Source organism: Xyrauchen texanus, chromosome 18 (assembly GCF_025860055.1).
Source record: "Xyrauchen texanus isolate HMW12.3.18 chromosome 18, RBS_HiC_50CHRs, whole genome shotgun sequence".
Classification (NCBI taxonomy): domain Eukaryota; kingdom Metazoa; phylum Chordata; class Actinopteri; order Cypriniformes; family Catostomidae; genus Xyrauchen; species Xyrauchen texanus.
This window is the reverse complement of record NC_068293.1, coordinates 4,052,114-4,075,421: the sequence shown is the minus strand read 5'-3', so window position 1 is coordinate 4,075,421 and position 23,308 is coordinate 4,052,114. Positions and strand designations below refer to the sequence as shown.

Sequence of the window (23,308 nt, the reverse complement as noted above, 5' to 3'; positions counted from 1 at the left end):
CGAAGTTTCATGAACTTCACAGCTTGCATTGCTCCAACAGATAAAGAAAAAAACTTTAATTGTGGAATTGTCATATGTTAGTTGGCATGAATAATTGTATTCATGCCAACTGAATAATTGAATAATTTTTTAACACATAATTCATATATATATATTAGGGCTGCCGATTTAACACGTTAATTCAGCGCGATTAATTTTACAAAAAATTACGCGTTAAAAAAATTATAGCAATTAATTTCATTGCCCCGGAACGTAATAAGGAAGATTCCTGAGAAATGTAAGCTTGTAGTACCACCTGTTTACACCAGAGGGCAGTAAGTGAAATTTCAGCTGTATGGGCAACGCACAGTTTATACAGTGAAGAAAACTACCATCCAGCAGACACACAACACAAACATGCGTTACATTCTTGCGTTCAAACACTTGAAGGAGCACAAATGCGCTCTTAAGCTGGAACTTAAGCTGCTTGTTTCTAATATTGGGATTTTACAGATGGATCTGCAGAGTTGAAGGTGCTACACACTGCCAGGAACGACTTTGATTAAACTTTCCTCATTTAACACTAACCTTTTCTGTGTAAAGCTAATTGCCAATTTTACAGCTTCATGCCATGAAGATGTAATGTCAACAAACTGTAAAAATATGGTCAAAATTACGATTTAAGCAACTTTACAGCTCAAATAATCCACAAGTGCTTTTATAAAATTATTAGCTTCAAATTTCTGCCTTTAAACCCTCTAAAAATTGCACCTTTCACTTCCATTGTAAGTTCCATTTTGTGGTAATCAACATTATGCCACAAATGCTTTCAATTGAGCTTAACTTGTACTGAACCCGGAATATTCCTTAAACAGTTTGACCAAGACATTTCTGTGTAGATTGTTCAGTGAATGTCACAATTGCAATGCAGACTTGCAAAGAGTCTGTTATTGAAGGATGGGGCAGTTATCTATCTAATCCATTTTGAATTATTTTGACTGCAAACCCGCAGTTCGTGTGTAAGCAGCGGAGCACGGCATTCAGCGCTATAGCTCAGACAGCTTGTGTTTCTCAAAGGCACAGTAGTTAAAAATTTCCTTATAACACGTAAGAGTCGGAGAGAGGGTGCAAAATAGCAATTAAATAATTATATAATAAATAAACGAATTACTATTTTGGCACAGAAAACATTATTAACATCATAAGTGGAGCTCATGGAAATAAATTGAGCAACAAAATATATATGATTTGACCCCTTTGTTTCCATGAGTGTGTTTAAATTTGGAGTAAAAATATTACTTGGTTTTAATGTTCTTTTAATGTCTTTTGTTCTCTTTTTCTCTCAGTGTGGATTTTTTAAACGTTCCAAATATGATGACAGCGTTCCGAAATATCACGCAGTGAGGATTCGGAAGGAGACGCATCTCTTAAAAGATGAAAAGGACATGTTAGATCCCCTGGAGAAGAAGCAATGGATGACCACATGGAGTGAGAATGAGAGCTACTCTTGAGACTGTCTCTGCATCTACTGTGGACAGTTTGGCACCATCAGGCATTTCAAGTTGGAAAAAGATTCAGAGGAAGCTGACACGCCCTCTGTGCAGTGTTTAAGACCACCGAGAGCAAAATATCACAGGCGTTTGACACAAAGAAGCTTTTTCTGAAAACTAAGGAGTATGACTGACAGTTAACTCCTGGATCTCTGGGCCTTTTGTCTGCAATGTCTCATCTTTAAATCTCAACCATTATTTTTGGAAGTTGCATGAGATGCCAAGACGTACTTTTCTTTGTAAATATTTAAGTATTTTACAATGCAGTTTATTTATTTTGTCTTGTAATTTTGTATTATAGTGCCTACTGTGCATGGACTGGCCAAAGATTGTTTTTCCAAGCCTTTCAGTAACTGTAAATATCATTGAAAGTTAAGAGCTCTGTCAGCTAAAGCTCAGGCAGGACATGGATAATCAGGTGTGCAGAAGACAGAACATTAAAATTGTTTGTTATTATTGACTTGTTTCGTTATCCATTGTTTGTGGCAATTTGTCCCAAATGTATTAGCTGTGCCACGGGAACAATGGAATACTATCTTACTACTGAATACTGTAGTATACACTGTATAATTATATTTCATAAAATAGTAAGTGAAATACAGTAGTATGCATCATGCAACGATAAACGTTCCAAAACAGTAGTATGCAGTGTTGTTGTCACATGACCTCATTCATTTTTATGTGAGTGTTGTCTACTAAACATCTTGGAAATAGAGTTATTTTGCATTTCAGTTAATGCAAAATAATGCAAACTTTTGGAAAGAGACATTAAAAATCCCTACTCTTTACTTCAGTTTCAACTTTTCATCAGGGGTTCTCCCGTCCTCGACTGTTTTGCTGCTAAAATATGGGGCAGTAATATAACACTACATAAGAATATTTGGAGATCATTAAAATAATTGTCATTTCAAAATAAAATTAGTTAAATTCCCAGCTTTTGTTTGCAAATCAGCATGTTTTATCTTTGTTGCTCTCTGTTGGTTGGCATTAAACTTTTCCTTTATCTTTTAACATGTAAGAGATCATTGTGCTATAAAAATATACTGTAAGTTTCAGAACTCAAAACTTCCTCCTCACTGCGAAAAGAGCGTTTGTTGAAACAGCATCCAAAATGATTCAACTTTCTCTACATTGTGATGTCACACTGTGGTAGACATTTATATCTGACCATCTCCACAACAACACATCAACTCCCACTTTACCTCATCACTTCCGTAGCTCCGCCCAGTAGTGGTGAACAGTGAGAGAGAGCAGGTCAGTCAAGACATTTACCAAGTCTTAAAGGAGAAGCAGCACCAAAACCGAGTGTTCCTGACAGAGGGTCAAAATGAGGGTGGAATGACTGTTTTGTGCAAAAAAACTTTACTAATATTATAAGTGAACCTCCAGGAACACATTTAAATATTAAACAAAGGATTGTCGTGACCCCTTTAAAATACTAGAAATTTTATTTCATATGTTTTCCTGGGGCCTAAAGAAATTGTCTTATTCTAATAAGGCAAATAAAATAATTAAAAAAAAAACATTTGAATGGCCCTCTACATAGTAAGGTACAAAATACAATTTTGTGCATTTACATTTAATTGTGTACATCTTAAACACAACCTTATGTGTTTAAACAAATGGACACTGATGAGACATATAAACACTGCAGGTTATTACTGTAATAATGCAGTATATTCTAACTGGAATAATGGAGTAGTCTGTTGAATGCTGATACAGTGTAAATACCTACAAAAACATTGTTGTCAGACTAAAATGCCCTTCAAAGACACAATCAATTTGACTTCCACAATAACAAAAATGTTAACATTGGTTATAAGGTAATCATTATTATGTTATAAAGCTCTTTAGAACAAGCTTTAAAATGTTTGGAAAATTAATTTTTGATATGAGATGATATTTGCTAAAACCCATAATTTGTTTCAAAGCTCGTTTCCATTATGTGTTTCATCCAGACTCTTCTGTTTCCATTGCGACTGCGTGTCTCAGTGGAATTTGTTCCCTTGGCCTCTTCCAAGATGGGGAGTGGAAATCCAAACAACAAGAGCACCAAACGCAGCAATGAGTAGCCCAAGACCATTAACCAGAACGACCTCTGATGGAGAGTCCTTATTTACATTTATACATTTGGCAAACGCTTTTATCCAAAGCGACTTACAGTGCACTTATTACAGGGACAATCCCCCCGGAGCAACCTGGAGTTAAGTGCCTTGCTCAAGGACACAATGGTGGTGGCTGTGGGGATCGAACCAGCGACCTTCTGATTACCAGTTTAGTGCATTACACCACTACACCACCACCACTCCAATGCTAACCAGGGTTTTTCAATCGAGATGTTACAAACAACATATAGCAAAAACGGCATTTGTAAGGCTGTGAATATTGGCTCATCTGCAATATACAAACAAACTCTTACAGTGCAAATTTGAGTTTTTCTGTGATCACACTGGTGAAGATGAACAGGCCACTGTAGCTGTGTACAGGCATTAGAGCAGCAGGCACGTACACTGGAGCCATAGGTCTCAAATAGACAGCGACAACCATAACTATCTAATTCATGAGAGAAGAGAAAGAGTTCACGACAAGAGAGCTCTTATCATACAAATGTTGCAATGCACAATTTAATAAACTATATGTGGGTGTTTTTCACAAACTTCAGGCACTTTTTGCACTGTGGACAGAAGTCTGTGTTTGTAGCTTGCTAGCCTGTTTAGCATTGCTCATTCTTCTTATATGTTCATCGTTTAATCCTTTACCATTTTACCACGCGCATACTGCAGTTTTTCCCCGCTTTTTTTTACTGTTTTAACTGCATGCATTTTACCTCGTGCACCCGTTTTCTCTCTTTTTTATTTTTTTATCTTGACTGCGTGCACTTATTTTAACCTCTGTGATTTACATGGATTATTGCATCAATCTCAAACCTCTGCTGATCAGGAACGACATCAAACCACATCGATCTCAAACCCTCACCATTCAAGAACAACCATAACAACAACAACAAACAATTGCGGTAAGTCATGGCATCCCCTCGTGTTATTTCTTCCAGGACTGTATGCCACATGTTTACTATAGCTTCTTCCATCAGCAGTGAAGGGCTTTTGTGTGATAAATAAGGAATTAGTCAGATTGATGAGTTAGACACACGCATCCGAATGCAATGACATCTCAGATCATTACCTCGTCTCTTGTTTGCTGCGATCTGATAATTTCACTCAATCTACCCCATGTTATCATTAAGGAAGAACTATTCTTTTGACCACTAAAGAAAGCTTCACTAAAAATCTTCCAGAATTGTCTCACATACTCAAGACAAAAAGTCTTGTAGAACTTGATGCAATATCAGAAAATATAAATACAATCTTCTCTAGCACTCTTGATAGTGTCGCCCCACTTCGATGAAGAAAATTTATGAAAAAAACCCTGCATCATGGTACAATGATCACACTTATGCTCTCAAGAGAGCAGCTTGGAAAATAGAGCGCAAGTGGGAGAATACAAAATTAGAGGTGTTTCGTTGTGCATGGAAGGATAGTGTCTGTAGCTACAGACAGGCACTAAAAAAGGCCAGGTCGGCATATTTGAGCAAACTCATAGAAAATAACCACAACAATCATAGGTGTTTATTCAGTACTGTGGCTAAATTGGTTAGGAATAAAGCCTCGACTTATAGATATTCTGTAGCAGCACAAGAGTAATGATTTCATACATTTTTTTTACTGATAAAATAGAAATAATCATAAATAAAATTGGAATTATGCAATCAACAGTCACAGCACCTCAGAAAACAGTAATTTTCCTCATGAGCAACTCCAATCCTTCACTGTCATAGGTCATGAACAGCTAACAAAACTTATAAAAAATTCACAACATGTTTGTTAGATCCAATACCAACTAAGCTCTTAAAAGAGATATTCTCTTTAATCTCAGAACCTCTTCTTAATATCATTAAATCCCAAGAAACTTTAAAATGGCAGTTATCAAACCGCTTATTAAGAAGCCACAACTTGATCCTGAAGAATTAGCTAATTATAGACTGATTTCAAATCTCCCATTTATGTCAATAATACTAGAAAAGGTGGTGTCCTCTCAACTATTTTCTACAGAGAAATATTATATATGAACAATTTCAGTCAGGATTTAGGCTTCATCACAGTAAAGAGACTTTATTTAACAAAGTTACAAATGACTTGCTCTTATTATCAAAACGCGGCTGCATTTCTCTTCTAGTGGTTTTAGATCTTAGTGCTGCCTTCACCACCATATATCACGACTTTCTCTTGAATAGGATAGAGAATTATGTTGGCATTCGTGGACTTGCATTAGGAGAGAGAGAGAGAGAGAGAGAGAGAGAGAGAACTGCACTAAAAAAAGTTTATGAATTATTCACCTTAGAAGTTGAATAAAGGCTACATTAGTGTACAATATGGCCCGATTAAGTTGATGCGTTAAATGTAGCAGTGTATCAGTGAACCTCTACCTGTACTGGGTTGAGTAAGACAGTGTTCAGACCCACCCAGCTGTGCAGGCTGTACATGTTGGGAATATTTTTTGCATTGTGAAAATCAAACACAGCCACCACAGAAATGACCACCAGGATGAATGCAAGAGCATTCAGCCCTGCGTGGATGAACTTCATCATCTGCTTACTGCACTTCCAAGTCCATGGCAGTCTGTACACCACAACTGCTGAAGAAAACAATTAATAAATAAAATTATGAGGGGAAACCAAAATTATAAACTAAGTGTTTTTTCATTTTAATCATAATACCTAATCATTAGGCATTGATTCCACTCTGTATACATAACATGAAGTGACTCTTTAATTTCTCACTCGGGCAGGATTGTTCATGCTGAACCCAGCTTAATATGTCATGTACTGACTATTGAGATGTCATACTTGAGGTTTTTGGTTGACATGTTATGAGATTTTAGATTGTGAGTATTACAGCATAAAGGCCGAAACATATTTTACACAAGCACTTGACCAACGCATGGTACCGTTGTACATACATTACGTGCGCTCTTGCGTTGCGCAGGTGGTAACAAACCTCAGACCACAAGCGGGCAATAGATTTTTTAGGGGTGACCACGAAACAGGTGCTGCGTCTGAAAACAGGAAAATGCTATCTTCATAGGCTGTATACAGTGGCAGCTTTAAAATAAGGTGCTTTTCAAACTTTTCAGAGAAGCACATACACGAGTGAGCGTTGAACGTCCTTTTCAGGACGCATCTTTTTAAAGATGCCTTTCCACTGCTGTGTAGTTCCTGGATGTGGCCGGTATCTCTCCAGAACCGACGGTCATAGACGCTGCCTTGTGTGCCTGGGTAGCGATCACACTGAGGCAGCGTTTGTGGATGGTTCATGTTCTTACTGCGAGGACATGACCATGGCATGGAGAGCGTTCAGGCATCTGACGCTGAAGACCTGACCAGACTCCCGTCCTCGGGCCAGCCGCCCAGTCAGAGTCTGATGCGCAGATGGCCGACATGCTTTCCCGGGCCACTGTGAGCGTTGGGTTGGACTGGAACCCTCCGTCCTCCCCCTAACCCTCACGGCTTGATGATTGGTACCTCGGCTCCGGGCGCCGCTCTCAGCCACGCCCCCCCTCCCCCTTGGTACCTTTCGTTCCGGAAGTGTATAACGAGCTGACGAGTTCGTGGAGGGCACCTTTTACTGCCTGGAACGGACCTCCTCTCTCGTCCGCTCTAGCTACCCTGGGCGGCGGGGCAGTCCACGGGTACACGGAGGTCCCTCAGGTGGACAGGGCGGTTGCGATCCTTATTGGCCTGCCCGGACCTGGTTCTTGGATCTCCCACCAACTTGAAGTTGTATGTCGCTGCTATCGCAGCCCACCATGACGCAGTAGACGGCAAGTCCCTTGGTAAGCACGACTTGATTATCAGGTTCCTTAGAGGCGCCCGGAGGTGAACCCTCCCCGGCCAAGCCTGTTCCCCTCCTGGGATCTCTCAGTGGTCCTTTCAGTCCTTCAGAGATCCCCCTTCGAGCCCCTTAATTCAGTCGAGCTCAAAGCCCTCTCTTTGAAGACGGCCCTCTTGATCGCGCTCGCTTCCATCAAGAGGGTTGGGGACCTGCAAGCATTCTCTGTCAGCAACACTTGCCTGGAGTTCGGTCTGACAGATGCTCAAGTCATCCTAAGACCACGACCAGGCTACGTGCCCAAGGTTCCTACGACCCCCTTCAGGGACCAGGTTGTGAACCTGTAAGAGCTGCCCCGGGAGGATGCAGACCCAGCCTCTTCTTTGCTGTGTCCGGTACGTGCTTTGCGTATCTACATGGACCGCACGCACGGCTTTAGATGCTCTGAGCAGCTCTTTGTATGCTTTGGCAGATGGCAGAAAGGGAAGGCCAAACAGAGGTTAGCTCATTGGGTTGTTGACGCTAGTTCCCTAGCCTATCACACCCAGGCCATGACCCCCCCTTGCGGGTTCGAGCACACTCTACGAGAAGTGTGGCATCCTTGTGGGCACTGGCCCACGGCACCTCCTTAGCAGACATCTGCAGAGCGGTGGGCTGGGCAACACCCAACACCTTTGCTAGGTTCTACAATCTCAGGGTTGAGTCGGTCTCATCCCATGTTCTGTGAGGTCCGAGCCGGTAGAACTTCATAATACGGAACAGCCAACCGGGTGTTCCGCTTGCACCGTGCGCCCTTCTCCGACCTGATCCAGTGCGCCTTCACTCCCAGGTTAGCCAGTAAGCTCTCACTTCCTGGACGCTCTTCCTCCCTAGCCCTCTGGCCGCGAATTCAGCGGAGGAATTCGCCACCATACCCACCACGAGTCGGGTGCTCCATGTTGGGCTTGGGCTCCACAGGTATAGTTCCCGTTCAGGCAACTCCCTGTGAGGCATTTTCCGTGGAACGGTCCACCTGCTGGCAGGACCCGTGTCTCCCTTGGGCAGTCTCTGCTGCCCACCGGTCACCGTGTCTGTAGCAACTCCTCCATTGTCAGGCAGGGTCTACCACCAATCTATAGCGTTAAGATAGCCCCAGCCGCTTTTTAACTCTATGACGAGAAACATAGAGAGAGAAAAGGCAGTGGCTGGCCGGCTCCCATACAAGTCGCATCGCCTATTCCCGTATGGGTACTGAGAACCTAAGAGCGGTATATGACATCTTTTAGTGGGGGCGTTAGGGAGGGTTATGTGCAGCTGATCCAGCTGCTTCTAGCATGCAGCAGCCTGCTTGCACCTGGCTCGGCCGTCACGTAACATGGGTAGTGCATGCCGTTTTGAAGTGGGACACCTTGTGTCACTACAATCGACACAACGTCGAGTGAGTGACAGAAGGGGAACGTCATGGTTATTGTTGTAACCTCCATTCCCCGATGGAAGAAATGAGACGTTGTGTTCCCCTTGCCACATCACTATCCCTACCACCGTAATGTAACCGTATTCTCGGCTACTCAGTGGAAACCTCTGGGGGCGGGGCATGCAAATTCTGTCTGCCAACTTGACATTGGCCTTTTCTCAAGTTCAGAGGTACTTAAGGCTCTCAGAAGAGACCCCTTGTAGTGTCACTACAATCGACACAACGTCTCGTTCCTTCCATCTGGGAACGGAGGTTACAACAGTAACCATGACGATTTAATTAAAACATTTAACATGGAATTCAGAATTGTTTTTTATGGAAAACACAGAATCTGTAAGACTTTATGCAGTTCTTTTAATCAAGTCATTTTCTGTTATTGCATTAAAAAAAAAGAGTTTTTTATTTGTTGATTATAGTATCGATACAGAGCTACCAGGACTGGTATCGTACTGAAGCCAAAATTGAAATTGACATAAACATTTTCAATCATACATGGTTGCTATGTTTCAGTTCTAATTATTAAAGTTCTATCATAAAAAAAATGCCGTTATAGATGCGCAAGTGATAAAGGGTACTCAATTCATCCGAGCACAAGCAGGGAGGTACAAATAATCCACTCACCATAAAGTTGTGTAAACACACACACGTACACACACAAAAAGACATACTGTACATGCACACAGACATGCATGATGCGACACACTGGCAAACCTGTATATGCACACCAAAAATAAACAAAAAGCATTCAAATTCACAATGGTTTTACTATCAAAGTTATCTGCAAATGGGTTTTCAGAAATGTTTTAGTATTCTTTTTCTGTCTTTAACACCAACACAAACATAGGTAAACAAGTTTAATGTACACACACACACACCTGAAGAGACAACTACAGCATATTTGAGATAAGAAAGTTAAGTTGCATTTTTAGAAATGCATTGGATCTCTTTAGCCAAGTTGCTGTCTTTGTCATATTGCTCTTATTTGGTTAATATTTCAGCTAATATTAAAGTACTAAAAGAGCTATTAGTGTCACATTTGATTTGTTTTTTTTCCACAGGTTTGATTGGCTTTATAAAGGAACTTCAAAGTAAAGTAATCTAATTACTTTCCAGATGAATTAATTAGTAAAGTAATCAAATTACATTCAAAAGTAATTAGGAATCAGTAGTGGATTACTTTTTTGAAAGTAATTTACCCAACACTGGTGCAGATGGGTCCTGTAACAGAGCATCTCTGTGTGGGGTCTGTGATGCGCTAGATGGGGAGGCAGAGCCAGGGCAGTCTACATCAGTTCTGCGTCGAGATGAAATAAGCCCTTAGAGGATTCTCCGCCAGGTATTTTGCTCTGGAGCAGACGTGAGAGGATAATCTTAGACATGCCTTTGACCAAGTGATTGAGATTGATTGTCAACATCTTCAGCCAGACATTGCGCTCTCATATTCTTATTTTAATTTTATAAATGATCTGTTGTATCAAGTGATACAGGATGCTCAGACAAAAGAGGATACAACCCAGTTGTTGATACTGAAGAGCCAATGGGAAATGCTTTCCAGATGGCTCATCATAATCTGATGGCAGATAACTAAGGGCGAGAAGAAACACTAAACCATCTAATGGCCCATTTCTATTGGCCGGGCATACACGGGTATGTTTGCAGGTGCTGTGCAACATGCCGTTAATGTCAGCTGGAGAATCCGCTGGCCACCAAGAGCACCTTTGTGCCTGCTTCTTTTGATCAAGGTCCCCTTTGAAATAATTGCCATGGACCTCGTCGGGCCATTAGAGCAGATGACATGCGGGCATCGCTTTGAGTTGTTTCTGGTGGACTATGCAACACGATATCCGGAAGCAGTGCCTCTGCTGTCCAAGTAGGCAGCTCACTAGGTTTTAACCCCAAATTTAGATCTATGATGCCTAAATCTCCTGGGCATGCTTATGATGCCCGAAAATGCTTTCAAGGTAGACATCTCACTAGGTTTTAACTCCAAACCTATAATGTCTCTGAGTCTTCTCTTTATCTTATACACATGGCAGCAGAATGTGTTATTTTTTCTCCTGGACAGTGTGAATAATAGTTAAAATACACTTCATGACTGTATGTCTGGAAAACAGAGGAGAGATGATGTTAGCTTAGGGACGTAGAACACAGTCGATGTGATGTTACTTAAACAAGTGGTCATTTTCACCACATCCCATGGAGGACCCCTTTATTGTTGTCATGCAGATGGTAAATGGTCTGCAAATATATAGCAACTTTTTTTAACCTTAGAGGTTACCAAAGGGCTTTACACTGTGTCCCATTCACACACACATTCACACACACACTCATACACCAATGGCGGCAGAGTTGCCATGCAAGGTGCTAGCCTGCCATTGGGAGCAACTTGGGGTTCAGTGTCTTGCCCAAGGACACTTCGGCATGTGAAGTCGTGTGGGCCGGGAATCGAATCGCCAACCCTGCGATTAGCGGGCGACCCGCTCTACAACCTGAGCCACAGCCGCCAGATGCAGATAAGCCTGTTCTTCATCCTCACTGTGAGTGATGTCTACCATGGTCAAAAAAACAAGTTCATCCTCATACTTCACCATCCTGAATATCTAGTAAAACAAATGATAGTAAAGCAACTGTTGGGACCCTACACAGCCAAAATTGGTTCTTGAGAAAAAGAGGGCTTTTTGTAGAACCTAAAGCACTGCAAAGAACCATTGAAGAAGTGTGATGGTCATAAATAAAACCTATTGAACAGCATCATCATCTAGAAGCTGGAATCTACTCTTCACTGTTCGACCAGAAGAGGTCACAATCACCAGAGGGGAGGCCTGTTGAGAAGAAGTGAACAACGTTTGGTTACGTATGTAACCTCCATTCCCCGAGGGAGGGAACGACATGTTGTGTCGGAGAAGCGACACTAGGGGTCTCTCTTGAGCGCCGATATTCACCTCTGATCTATTGAAAAGGGCCAATGGGAGTTGGCAGTCAGTATTTGCATACCCCGCCCCCGGACATATGGGTATTTAAGCGGGGCAAATACGGGAGTTCATTCAGGATTTTTCTGAGGAGCCGGAAATGGTCCGGCCACAACAGTGGCTCGGTTCAGCGACATGGCGGAGGAAAGACACAACGTGTCGTTCCCTCCCTCGGGGAACGGAGGTTACATACGTAACCAAACGTTCCCCTTCTGTCGCTCTCTCCACATTGTGTCAGAGAAGCGACACTAGGGGACCCATTCCAATCTTGCCATGCACTGAACCGTGTACGTGAACCGCCGATACAGAAGCGGGCAGGGATTTCATCCAGTGCCGCGCATCGTCTGTACCTGGCTGCATGTACCCTTCCCCAATGCCCCATAAGAACATCGGGATCCTTCTAGTTACCCTGGGAGGGGAACAAGGCGATGTTTGCCAACATGGGAACGGGCCAGCCTGGCTGGGCCTCTTTTCTCTCTATGTTTCTCGCATAGAGCAATCACGGCCGGGGCCCTTACACGCATATAGGGAAGGGGGTCTTACCCAGACCCTGCGGAGACCACACCTGCCCTTTTTCTTGGGGAGGAAAAATGGTAGACACGTCACACAGCCGTCTTAGGGCTCATGTGGAAAGTATGGCGCGGTGGTAGATCCAGCCTCGAAAGGGGGGAGTTGCTACAGCACAGCGACCGGGGCAGCTGTAACTGCCTAAGGGAGACACGGGGGTCCGCTCGTAAGGGGACAGAACCGTGGAATTACACACAGGGAGAGTCCGAACAGGAGGCCTTCTTATTTTACCTGTGGAGCCCCTATACCAGTACAGGGTGGCCACCAGGGTACCCGCAGTGGCTTGGGTCGGCGAGTTCCTCCGCTGAACCGTGGACCCGGAGGGCTGGGGAGGAATCGACCAGGGTCCCGACTCGGAGTGGGGCGCCCTGGGAAGAAGGCGCACTACTTTACCTTGACGTCAGGAAAAGGGCGATGGGCGCAAGCGATCCACCCGGCCGGTCGGTCTACGTGTTACCGAGTTCTACGGGCTCGGACCTGAGAAAACACGAGATGCAACCAACTCAACGCGGAGGTTGTAAAACCTCGCAAAGGTGTTGGGTGTTGCCCAACCCGCGGCTCTACAGATGTCTGCTAGGGAGGTGCCCTTGGCCAGTGCCCATGAGGACGCAACACCCCTTGTTGAGTGAGCTCGGACCCGCAAGGGTAGGGGCACGGCCTGGGTGTGATAAGCCAGTGTGATGGCATCGACAACCCAGTGGGCGAGCCTCTGTTTGGAGACGGCATTCCCTTTCTGCCGTCCCCCAAAGCAGACAAAGGGCTGCTCAGTGCATCTGGTGCTCTGTGTGCGGTCCAGGTAAATGCGCAGGGCGCGCACTGGACACAGCAACAAAAGGGCTGGGTCTGCCTCCTCCCGGGGCAGCGCTTGCAGGTTCACTACCTGATCTCGGAATGGTGTGGTAGGAACCTTGGGCACATAGCCCGGTCGCGGTCTTAGGATCACAGACGTATCTGCCGGACCGAACTCCAGGCAAGTGTCGCTGACAGAGAATGCTTGCAGGTCCCCGACCCTCTTGATGGAGGCGAGCGCGATCAGCAGGGCCGTCTTAAGAGAGAGGGCCCTGAGTCCAATTGATTCAAGCGGCTCGAAGGGAGGTCTCTGGAGTCCCCAAGACTACCGAGAGATCCCAGGAGGGAACTAGGCCTGGCCGGGAGGGATTCAACCTCTGGGCGCCTCTCAGGAACCTGAGGATCAGGTGGTGCTTGCCCAAAGACTTGCCGTCTACAGGATCGTGGTGGGCGGCAATGGCAGCAACATAAACCTTGAGACAGCCTCCTGTCCAGCCTCTCCTGTAGGAACAGGAGCACTGACTTGATAGTGCATCTCTGTGGGTCTTCAGTTCGGGAAGAACACCAATCTGCGAACAAGCGCCACTTTAGGGCGTGAAGGTGCCTGGTAGAAGGGGCTCTGGCTTGGTTGATTGTATTCACAACGGTCGCCGGTAAGCCGGCTAGCTCTTCCGCGTCCCGTCCAGGGACCAGACGTGGAGGTTCCAGAGGTCTGGGCGCGGGTGCCAGAGCGTGCCCCATCCCTGAGAGAGGAGGTCCTTTCTCAGGGGAATTCGCCAGGGAGGAGCTGTCGCGAGAAGCCTGAGTTCCGAGAACCAAGTCCGAGTGGGCCAGTAGGGGGCCACTAACGTGACTTCCTCCTCGTCCTCCCTGACCTTGCACAGCACCGGTGCAAGAAGGCTCACTGGGGGAAATGCATACTTGCGCAGCCCCGAGGGCCAGCTGTGTGCCAGCGCGTCTGTCCCGAGGGGAGCCTCTGTTAGGGCGTACCAGAGCGGGCAGTGGGAGGTTTCCTGGGAGGCAAACAGGTCTACCTGGGCCTTGCCGAACCATTCCCAAATCAGCTGGACCGACTGGGGGTGAAGCCTCCACTCCCCGCCGGGCAGGCGTTGTCGTGATAGTTCGTCCGCTACGACGTTGAGCTTGCCGGGGATGTGAGTGGCGCGCAGCGACTTGAGTCGCTACTGGCTCCATAGGAGGAGACGGCGGGCGAGTTGTGACAGGTGGTGGGCGCGTACGCCGCCTTGGCGATTTATGTACGCCCCCACTGTGGTGCTGTCCGATCTCAGGAGGACATGTTTGTCCCGAACTAACGGGAGGAACTTCCTGAGAGAAAGAAGGACGGTCAACAACTCCAGGCAATTGATGTGCCAACGCAGCGGGCCCCTTTCCAACGGCCCACTGCTGCGTGCCTGCTGCACACGGCACCCCACCCGGACCGGGAGGCGTCGTTTGTGACCAGGACGCGTCGGGACACCTGCTGCAGGGGCACTCCTGCCCTTAGAAAGCAGAGGTCTGTCCAGGGTTGGAGTGTTTTGAGGCAGGCGGGGGTGATCCTTACCCGATGCGTGCCGTGGTGCCATGCTTGTCTCGGGACTCGAGTCTGGAGCCAGTGCTGGAGTGGTCTCACATGCATCAACCCCAGCGGTGCAACCACCGCGGAGGATGCCATATGCCCCAGGAGCCTCTGGAAAAGTTTTAGAGGGACCACTGTGCCTGGCTTGAGGGAAGCGAGGCAGTCCAGCACCGACTGAGCGCGCTCGCTCGTGAGACGTGCTGTCATTGAGACTGAGTCTAACTCCAACCCGAGAAAAGAGATGCTCTGAACCGGAGTGAGCTTGCTCTTTTCCCAGTTGACCTGAAGCCCCAAACGGCTGAGGTGCCGGAGCACCTGGTCTCTGTGTGTGCATAGTAACTCTCGAGAGTGTGCTAGGATGAGCCAGTCGTCGAGGTAGTTGAGAAATGCGGATGCCGGCTACTCGTAGCGGGGCAAGGGCCGCCTCTGCGACTTTCGTAAAGACGCGAGGGGACAGAGACAGGCCAAAGGGGAGGACTTTGTACTGGAACGCCTGGCCGTCGAACGCGAACCATAAGAAGGGTCGGTGTCGTGGCAGAATTGAGATGTGGAAGTACGCGTCCTTCGGGTCTACCGCTGCGAACCAATCTAGATGCTGAACGCCAGCCAGAATATTTCTCTGCGTGAGCATTTTGAACGGGAGTTTTAACAAGGCCCGATTGAAAACTCGCAAGTCCAGGATTGGTCGTAAGCCGCCGCCTTTCTTGGGTACAATGAAGTAAGGGCTGTAGAAACCCTTCCTCATTTCGGTTGGAGGGACAGGCTCTACCGCGCCCTTGGCTAAGAGGGTCGTGATTTCCGCGGACGCCCCTGAAGGGGGGCAGGAGCCGGGCAAACTGAATTGCGTAACCGAGTCGAATGGTCCGGTGCAGCCAGCGTAATGCGTTGGGAAGCGAAAGCCACGCTTCCCAGCTCTATGCTAGGGGCACCAAAGGGACGAGTATTTTGGACGTACCCGGCAGGGCCTCGCAGCGGGGCGGAACAGGTAATGCAGCGTCGGGCGGCTTCGTTGCGGCCTGAGGCTGAGGTGCTGAGAATAGACTCAAAGCACTTACCTTGCTCCACGCACCCGGCAGGGGGCGGGTTCGTGACTGAGGAGGAGGTCTGATGCTGGCGTCCTCTGGACTCGTCTGAACCGGCCGGCCGGGGAACAGTCGTGGGCAGGCGGAAGGCGGGATCGCCGCGTCCGGTGTACCGGGACTGTCGTAATCTGAAAGCAGATTGCCGTGAGAATGGCATTTGCGGGCCAGGTGACCCAGAGGCAAAGGAAATAGCTCTATTATTGAGAATGTGGAAAATGTAAAAACAAAGGATTCTCCTCCCGGTCCTCCACCGGGGAACGGAGAGGTCTTACCACCTCCGGAGCTAACGTCTCGGTCTCTGGGTCGGTCGTCTCAGGAGCGTCTGGGAGCCTTCCGGGTCCTCGAGGGGGTCCGTGAGACGAGGGGGCGTCCCGTTTCTGCGGGGCGCTCAACGCGGGGCTGAGAGCTAGGCCCGCTCTCGTTCGTTGAGGCGGAGTACCACTTCCTTTCTTCCTTAAAAGCCGCAGGAGGACGCCCTCGGTGAGCAGACAGGGCATGGCCCCTGGCGGCAGGTTTGCGGCTGGGCAGGACGTGTGACCTGGCCTCCGTCTGTTTCTTCACCACTGAGGACTGCTGGGTGGAGTCGTCAGGTGGTGTCGCCGAATGGAGCTGGGAGACTGGAGAGTTTTGAGAAAGCGTGCTTTGTCTTCCTCCTGTACTATGACCAGATCCAGTCCATTTGATATGTTTCTGGACCACGAGGGTGGACATCGCCTGTCCGAGTGCAGTTCCTGCAGCACGTCAAGAACAGGACTACCCAAGTGCAAATCTTGAAGTGCCTTGGCCCGGTGGACTTGCAGGGAGGGGCCATGGCATGCAGGGGGGGAGCGGTCTGGTACTGTTCTACCACCGAGGGTAGTGAGAGCGGAGGAGCGAGGAAGCTTGGCTCGCTCAGCTCGTCGTGCACGTCCGGGAAGGAACGGGGCGCGGCTGTGGGCGGCGCACCAGCCCGTGAATCATCAAGCCCGGGGAAGCATAGCGGATCTCCGTGCGTCAGGCTCAGACTGGGCAAGCAGACCCGTAGGTGGCGGCCCAGGCCAGTTATCCGCATCCGATGCCGCTGTGACGCTCTCCGATCAGCGGTGATGTCCGTCATCCAATGTCCGGGAGCTCCAGGGACCGGGCGGCCGGCCGTTAGGCGGACCGCGCTTATCCCGAGCTCGTGAGGGGAGCAAGCAAGCGTGCAGGGGGGGCGGGGGGTTTCGAGCGGTTTTTACCCGGCGAAACGCAGCCCGCCATTATCCCGGGATCATCTTCAATGCTGCCCCTGCGTCAATCCCGTAGGAAGGAGGCGAGGAGCGGAGGGCGGCTGAAGTGGCTTTCTTCCTCATAAGAAAGCAGAGATCGCAACGCTGCTGCAGCTATGTTCTCAGGCTGAAAACATAACCCATTGAAGAGCATGCTCATCCCGAGCCCGGACGGAAAACAGCAAGCGTGCCGGGGAGGCGGGGGTTTTCAAGGGGGTTCACCCGGCGAAACGCAGCCCGTCATTGACCCCAGATCGTTTTCATCGCCCGCGCCGCCTGCCTCAATCCCGTGGGAAGAAGGCGAGGCGCGTGGGCGGCTGAAGCGGCTCTCTCTCACTACAAGAGAAAGCCTACGACCGCAATGCTGTCATGGCTATGTTTTCAGTACTGAAAACATAGACCATTCATAAAAACGCTGCCTGCGTGTTTCGCAACCCAGGTACGCCAGGCGGTTTTATGACCGTCAGAGGTGGGGAGAAATCACCGCCTCAAAAACTACACAGGGGCGGAAAGGCATCTTCAGAAAGACGCGTCCTGAAAAGGACGTTCAACGCCGCTGTGTTTGCTCTTTTAGAGAAATTTACTCTTTTAAGGAAAATAACTCTTTTAGTATACACAGTGTGTATGTGTGTCTGCGCTGTCGAAACGCTCAGGGGCAACAATGCACGCCGTGCAAAGTGAAGGAGAAAGCCGCTGTTGTGCGCCGTCAAGATCCAACAGCATGCAGATCGTCAGAGGAAACAGAAACGTTTTATAGTGGTGTGTAAACTCGCAGCAACTGCAGACAGACCATCGGCTCCGAAGAAATTTTCTGAATGAACTCCGTGATTTGCCCCGCTTAAATACCCGTATGTCCGGGGGCGGGGTATGCAAATACTGACTGCCAACTCCCATTGGCCCTTTTCAATAGATCAGAGGTGAATATCGGCGCTCAAGAGAGACCCCTAGTGTCGCATCTCCGACACAACGTGGAGAGAGCGACAGAAGGGGAACCACTGTTTACAAACCACCCCAAAACATTTCACTCCAGTTATGTTCCTCTTTTACGAGAAACATCTGCTGGTTTTCTGCTGAGTGAGTCTGAAGGTGGCAGAGTGCTAGGATGAAGAGGTGAGCATTAAACATTCCAGAAAATGTAATGGCATTCTGATGCAACCGATAACGAACCCATAGAAAACAATTACATTACTGTCATGAGCAGCAGTGATGGAGAAGGCGGTGACCATCTCGTAATTCCAGTCGCAACCTGCCTCAGCCATGATCTTCAGAACACTGAATAAGAAAACAAACAAACAAACAAACAAACAAACATATGGCAACACAATGCTCATGGTGCCTGATTCACTCGATAACGTAATTTATCAGTAAATTATTCAATTTGATGGGGATATTAAGGCTGATTATTATTTGCTTACATTTGGATTTATTTTTATTTTTGAGAAGCAACATCACAAACTGAAAAAGATTTTCAGATGCAAACAAGCATTTACATTATTTTGAGATTGGGATATTATTATATTTAAAGGTAGCATGACCAGATTCCTGCTTGTGGATAATGGGACAGCCCCCTCCCAGCAAAAATGAAATTGACGTATCTTTACCTAGGTACAGATCAATGTGAAGTAGAGGGTGCATCCGCCATCTATTCAGCTTGTACTTTTCGCTGGCAGCAATTTTTCTCAGTGTGTGCTTGTCTTTTAAGAGTTTATTGTAAAATGCAGAGCAATCCAGTCCAAAATGAAGATGTACGAAAAGCATACCATCATGACTGTTACTTTGAGTAGAGATTTATCCGGTATCCACAGATGTCCCAGGCAGGCATAAAACAACCTCCATGACCTTTGCTAAGACTCCGAAGTTGATCGTCTTGCTCTGTGATGACAGTTTTATAGTTAAGGTGCCACTGTGCTAAAGTATTCGGATGCAATGTAATGGGTGTACGTTATGTGTAATCCCTGGAATTTTATTTTAGAATGTTGTGGTGCTTGTTGTTCATTTTCTTCCAATTGCGTTTCAAATATGGCAGTATTTGTGGGGCTGCATGATGTTAGCCAATCATAACAGTGGATGTTTACATTGATGTTTTAAGAGCCAGAGAGCTTTAAACCGAGCGTTTCAAACAGAGGGCCAAAGACAGGGTGGAAAATGATTCGATATTACTAAATTGTGATTGTTTTGGCGAGAAAAAAACTTTACTCTCATTATAAGTGGACCTCAGGGAAGATTCGTAGGTCAAAGTCAATAAACCAGGATAAACATCCAATCACCTTATTAAGAATGTACTCTAAACCGTAAAGCTTGGCGTGTTTTGAGCTGTGTGACACTGCTAAGACTCCCTGTAGCACATCTTCAGCAGACTTACCAAAGACCTAAACATGACAACACATCATATCAATTCAATAATTAGAAAATGCCAATGTAACCACAGAACTTTGTTGATTTGTGTGTACTAATGCAGATATTACTCTTTTATTTATCTATAGCTTTCCTACAAGCTCCAGAGAAAAGACTTGTAACATGGCCAAGCGCATGAGGATGTTATTATCAACACCAGCCTGAGGGAGAAGGCGACCCAACTGCATATGTAATAAATAAATAAATGAGATGAGCACAGAACATTGATGTCTAATCTGTCATTCTAGAGTTGTCTGTTTGCTCTGAATGGATTTGACATAAAATGTCTCTGGGGAGGAGTCCCAACTCAAAGAGCTGTTAATAGACAGTTATTAATACAACAAAAATAAAACACACTCACACTCATAGACTTTCATAGACTGGAAACAGATGGCTTTAGTTTCATTTCATATGGAGCGTTATTAACATTACTGTAAATGCTTTTGGCAGAAATTAAAGCGTAACATTAAAAAAATATACAACTTTTGAATGTTACCAAATTTATTAACTCTACTTCCTTTTTTAGTACTGAATCTTTTGTATTCATTTTCTCTAGTGTAGGTGAAACTGTATGGTGCTTGATTCAGCCACAGAATAAAACAATAAAAAAGGTTGTTATAACTTTAAATCTCACAATTCTGACTTTATTCCTTGCAATTGCAACTTTATAACTCTTGTAATTTTGTTTAAATTTCGAGTTTATATGTCATAATTATCAATTACAAGAAATAAAGTCACAATTGTAAGTTTAAATCTTGCAATTGCAACTTTTTAACTCACAATTACGCAAAATAAAGTTGCAATTGTGTAATATAAATGCGAAAGTGCAAGAAAGTCACATATGTGAGTTTGAATCTTGCAATTGCCATATAATATCTCGTAATTATGAGATAAAGTCACAATTGTAAAACTCAGTTGCGTGATATAAACATCTGTGGAGCGGAGGGGGGCGGGGCCGGGTCGGAATATCGCGCGCCCGGTCCCCAATCGGCCTGATGAGGCGCGCGAGGGATAAAGGCGGCCGGTGACGATTGTTCGAGAGAGAGAGAGAATTACGGGCATGTCCGCATGTGTGTTTGTTTATGGTTTTGGTTTGAGTTTTCATTAAATTATGATTTATATTGACAAGCCGGTTCTCGCCTCCTCCTTGCCCATCGTTAACTGTGTTACAACATCCAATTGCAGTAATTTGTCTCAATTGAGTTTAAATCTTTCAATTGCGACTTCTTATCTCACAATTGCACAAAGTTGCAATTGTGTCATATAAACTCACAATTGCAAGAAATAGTCGCAATTGTGAGTTTGAATCTTGCAATTGCCACATTATTTCTAGTAATTATAGGAAATAAACTCGGTTTCAATGGTTTATAATTTGTTAACTCACAACTCGAACAATTAAATAACAATAGTGACTTTATATCTAATAATTACAAGGTATAAAGTCGCAACTGTGATATACAAGTCGCAACTACGTGATATAAACTAGAATTTGTTGCGATTGTGAGTTTAAATCTTGCAATTGCAACATAATTTCTTGTGATTATGAGATAACTTGCAATTGTTTATAATTTATTTATAATGCACAATTGCGAGATTATATCTCATAGTTATAAAAAAATAGCCATTGCGACTTTAATTCTCATAATTGTGCTATTGTTTATAACTTATATAAAACTCAAAATTGTGATACGATCTCGCATATAGGAGATTATACCACGTAACTACAAGAAATAAAGTCAAAATTATAAGACATAAAGCCACAATTGCAAGAAAGTTACAATTGTGAGTTTAAATCTGGCAAATTTACATAATTTAGATAAATTCACAAATGTTTATAACTTGTTTATATATCACAATTGCGAGAAATTAAGTCGCTTGTAAGTTAATATCTTGAAATTCTAAGAAATAAACTCATAATTGTGAGACATGAAGTCGCAACTAGGTGACATGAACTCGTCTTTGCATGAAATAAAGTTGCAATTGCGCGTTTATGTCTTATAATTAAATAATAAAATCAGAATTCCCTCTTCTATATTTTTAATCAGTGGTGGAATCAGCCTTCTATAAGAGTGTTAGGACCAAATCACCTGAATTTAATATGAGAGGAGAGGTAGACCCGCTGCAGAGTCTTTCCTGTGTCTGCTGAGAGCCGATATAACCAGTTGTTAGCTGTAAGAGCCAACAGACATGGTTTCTGGTCTGAAGCATTTGGTAAAACACTGTCCTGTTAAAAATACAAATAAATTGCACATGTTAGACAAGTTAAAGAGGTCCTATATTCTCTTGGATATGTTCACGAATGATGTGCAGTAGATGGTGTAACTCACTAGAGGACACTGGCAGAATAACAAATCTTCAATCTTCTCCGTTTTGGGTGTTTTACGGAGCTCGTAAAGCCATTCTGGTTGTGGCAAGAGGCTGTGATTGGTTGTAAAAAAAAAAATCACTTATAAATAAATGAGAACAATGACAATATACAGGTCATATTTTAGCATCAATGACCAGTAAATGGATCCATAAATTGCTTAAAGAAAGTATAGATAATGAAATCAGGCTTTATAGTTTACCCGCTATAACAACCTGTAATTATTGAAATCCACACACTTTCATGAATTCTGTCATTCTATAAAGTCATAATATAAAAAAAAAAACTTCAATAAATGATAAAAACCATAAAAGATTGTGGCAGGGCAGAGGGCGGGGCCGGGTCGTGATTATACAGACCCGGCCCCGCCCTCCGCCTTGCCACAAAGATATTTAACAGACAATAATGCTCATCTGGAGAATAATATTTCTAAGAATCTTAAGATTTGCTCCCAATAATTTTCCAAAGTCATTGGAGGAGAGTCCATTTGATCTTAAGGTCAGGAAAGCAGAGCTGTTCTTGGTGCCTGTGCGTGCATGGAGACTTGAGCAAGTTTCCCTGGCTGCAGCTTGCCGAATGGGGCGGGGCAACACATTGAGGCGGGGCTGCACATGTTGCCCCGCCCATAACATACTCTCATTGGCTCGGTCATCTTTTATTGGTGTACATTACAGGAGATACATTTTAAAATAGTGTAGCCTGATTATTTTTTATTATAGTGCTGTGGCTCGTAAGTGATATGAAATTGTGTTCCTCACGGTTCATTGCAAACAGATGTAGTAGGAGTCTGACTGAGCAGCCTGTTGTTGTTTCAATCTTGTTAAACGCTGAGGGCAAAATTACTAAGCCTACTATGGCGAAGATTCAACTCTAATGCGGTCGTAGTCAGTGTTTGATTTTAGTGCTATGGCTCGTAAGTGACTTGTGTTGTACCTCATGTGTCATTTGAAACAAATGTAGTAGGACTGAGTCACATGGACTGATGAACAAATTGTGTTGCTGTCATTCAAACCTGCAAATCAAAAAGTTGTGCAATTTCACCAAGCTTTCATTATAACGCATGGTTAGAGAAATGAATTATGAATTAAATGAATTATAACATTTTAATTTATGACCAAATATATGGGTTATGAAAACTCCTATTCTATATTGATTCATATTAATTTCTTAGAAGGATTGTAAACGATTATCTCTCCTCCTCTCTCCAAAAATGTTTGTTTCGTTATCTCGTCGGCCTAAAATATACTTAATAATTCCATGGAATTTAGGATTGAATCACTTAAAAGTAAGTACTATAATCAAATGGTTAGGCTGAACTATAGAATTTCTCTCAAACTATGATAACACACCAACAACGACGACCACATCTCCTATCATGTCTGTCTATGAAAGAAGAATGAGCCAATGATACTATAGCTTATGTTATGGGCGGGGCGACACGTGTAGCTCCAC

At 45.0% G+C, this 23,308-nt stretch overlaps 2 protein-coding genes and 1 pseudogene across 3 annotated transcripts in view; 1 reads left to right on the top strand and 2 right to left on the bottom strand.

The window, feature by feature from the left end:
• Positions 1-2,488, top strand: part of itga6a (integrin, alpha 6a) — a 45,165-nt gene extending 42,677 nt beyond the window's left edge. The window contains exon 25 of one of the 2 annotated variants that reach the window (XM_052148831.1): positions 1,326-2,488. In XM_052148831.1, the coding sequence (XP_052004791.1) occupies positions 1,326-1,490 (165 nt within the window). In that variant the 3' untranslated portion in view covers positions 1,491-2,488. The remainder of the gene's footprint in view (positions 1-1,325) is intronic. The other variant, XM_052148833.1, reaches the window with a different exon arrangement.
• A 991-nt stretch (positions 2,489-3,479) lies between these two features.
• On the bottom strand, positions 3,480-18,356 carry LOC127658610 (plasma membrane ascorbate-dependent reductase CYBRD1). Its single transcript, XM_052147984.1, is given in 5 exon segments — positions 3,480-3,556; positions 3,559-3,669; positions 3,935-4,082; positions 6,013-6,221; positions 18,287-18,356. Coding segments are annotated over 5 exon segments (615 nt in total).
• A 942-nt stretch (positions 18,357-19,298) lies between these two features.
• LOC127658609 (DDB1- and CUL4-associated factor 17-like) lies at positions 19,299-22,794 on the bottom strand (annotated as a pseudogene).
• Between the last annotated feature and the right edge of the window lie 514 nt (positions 22,795-23,308).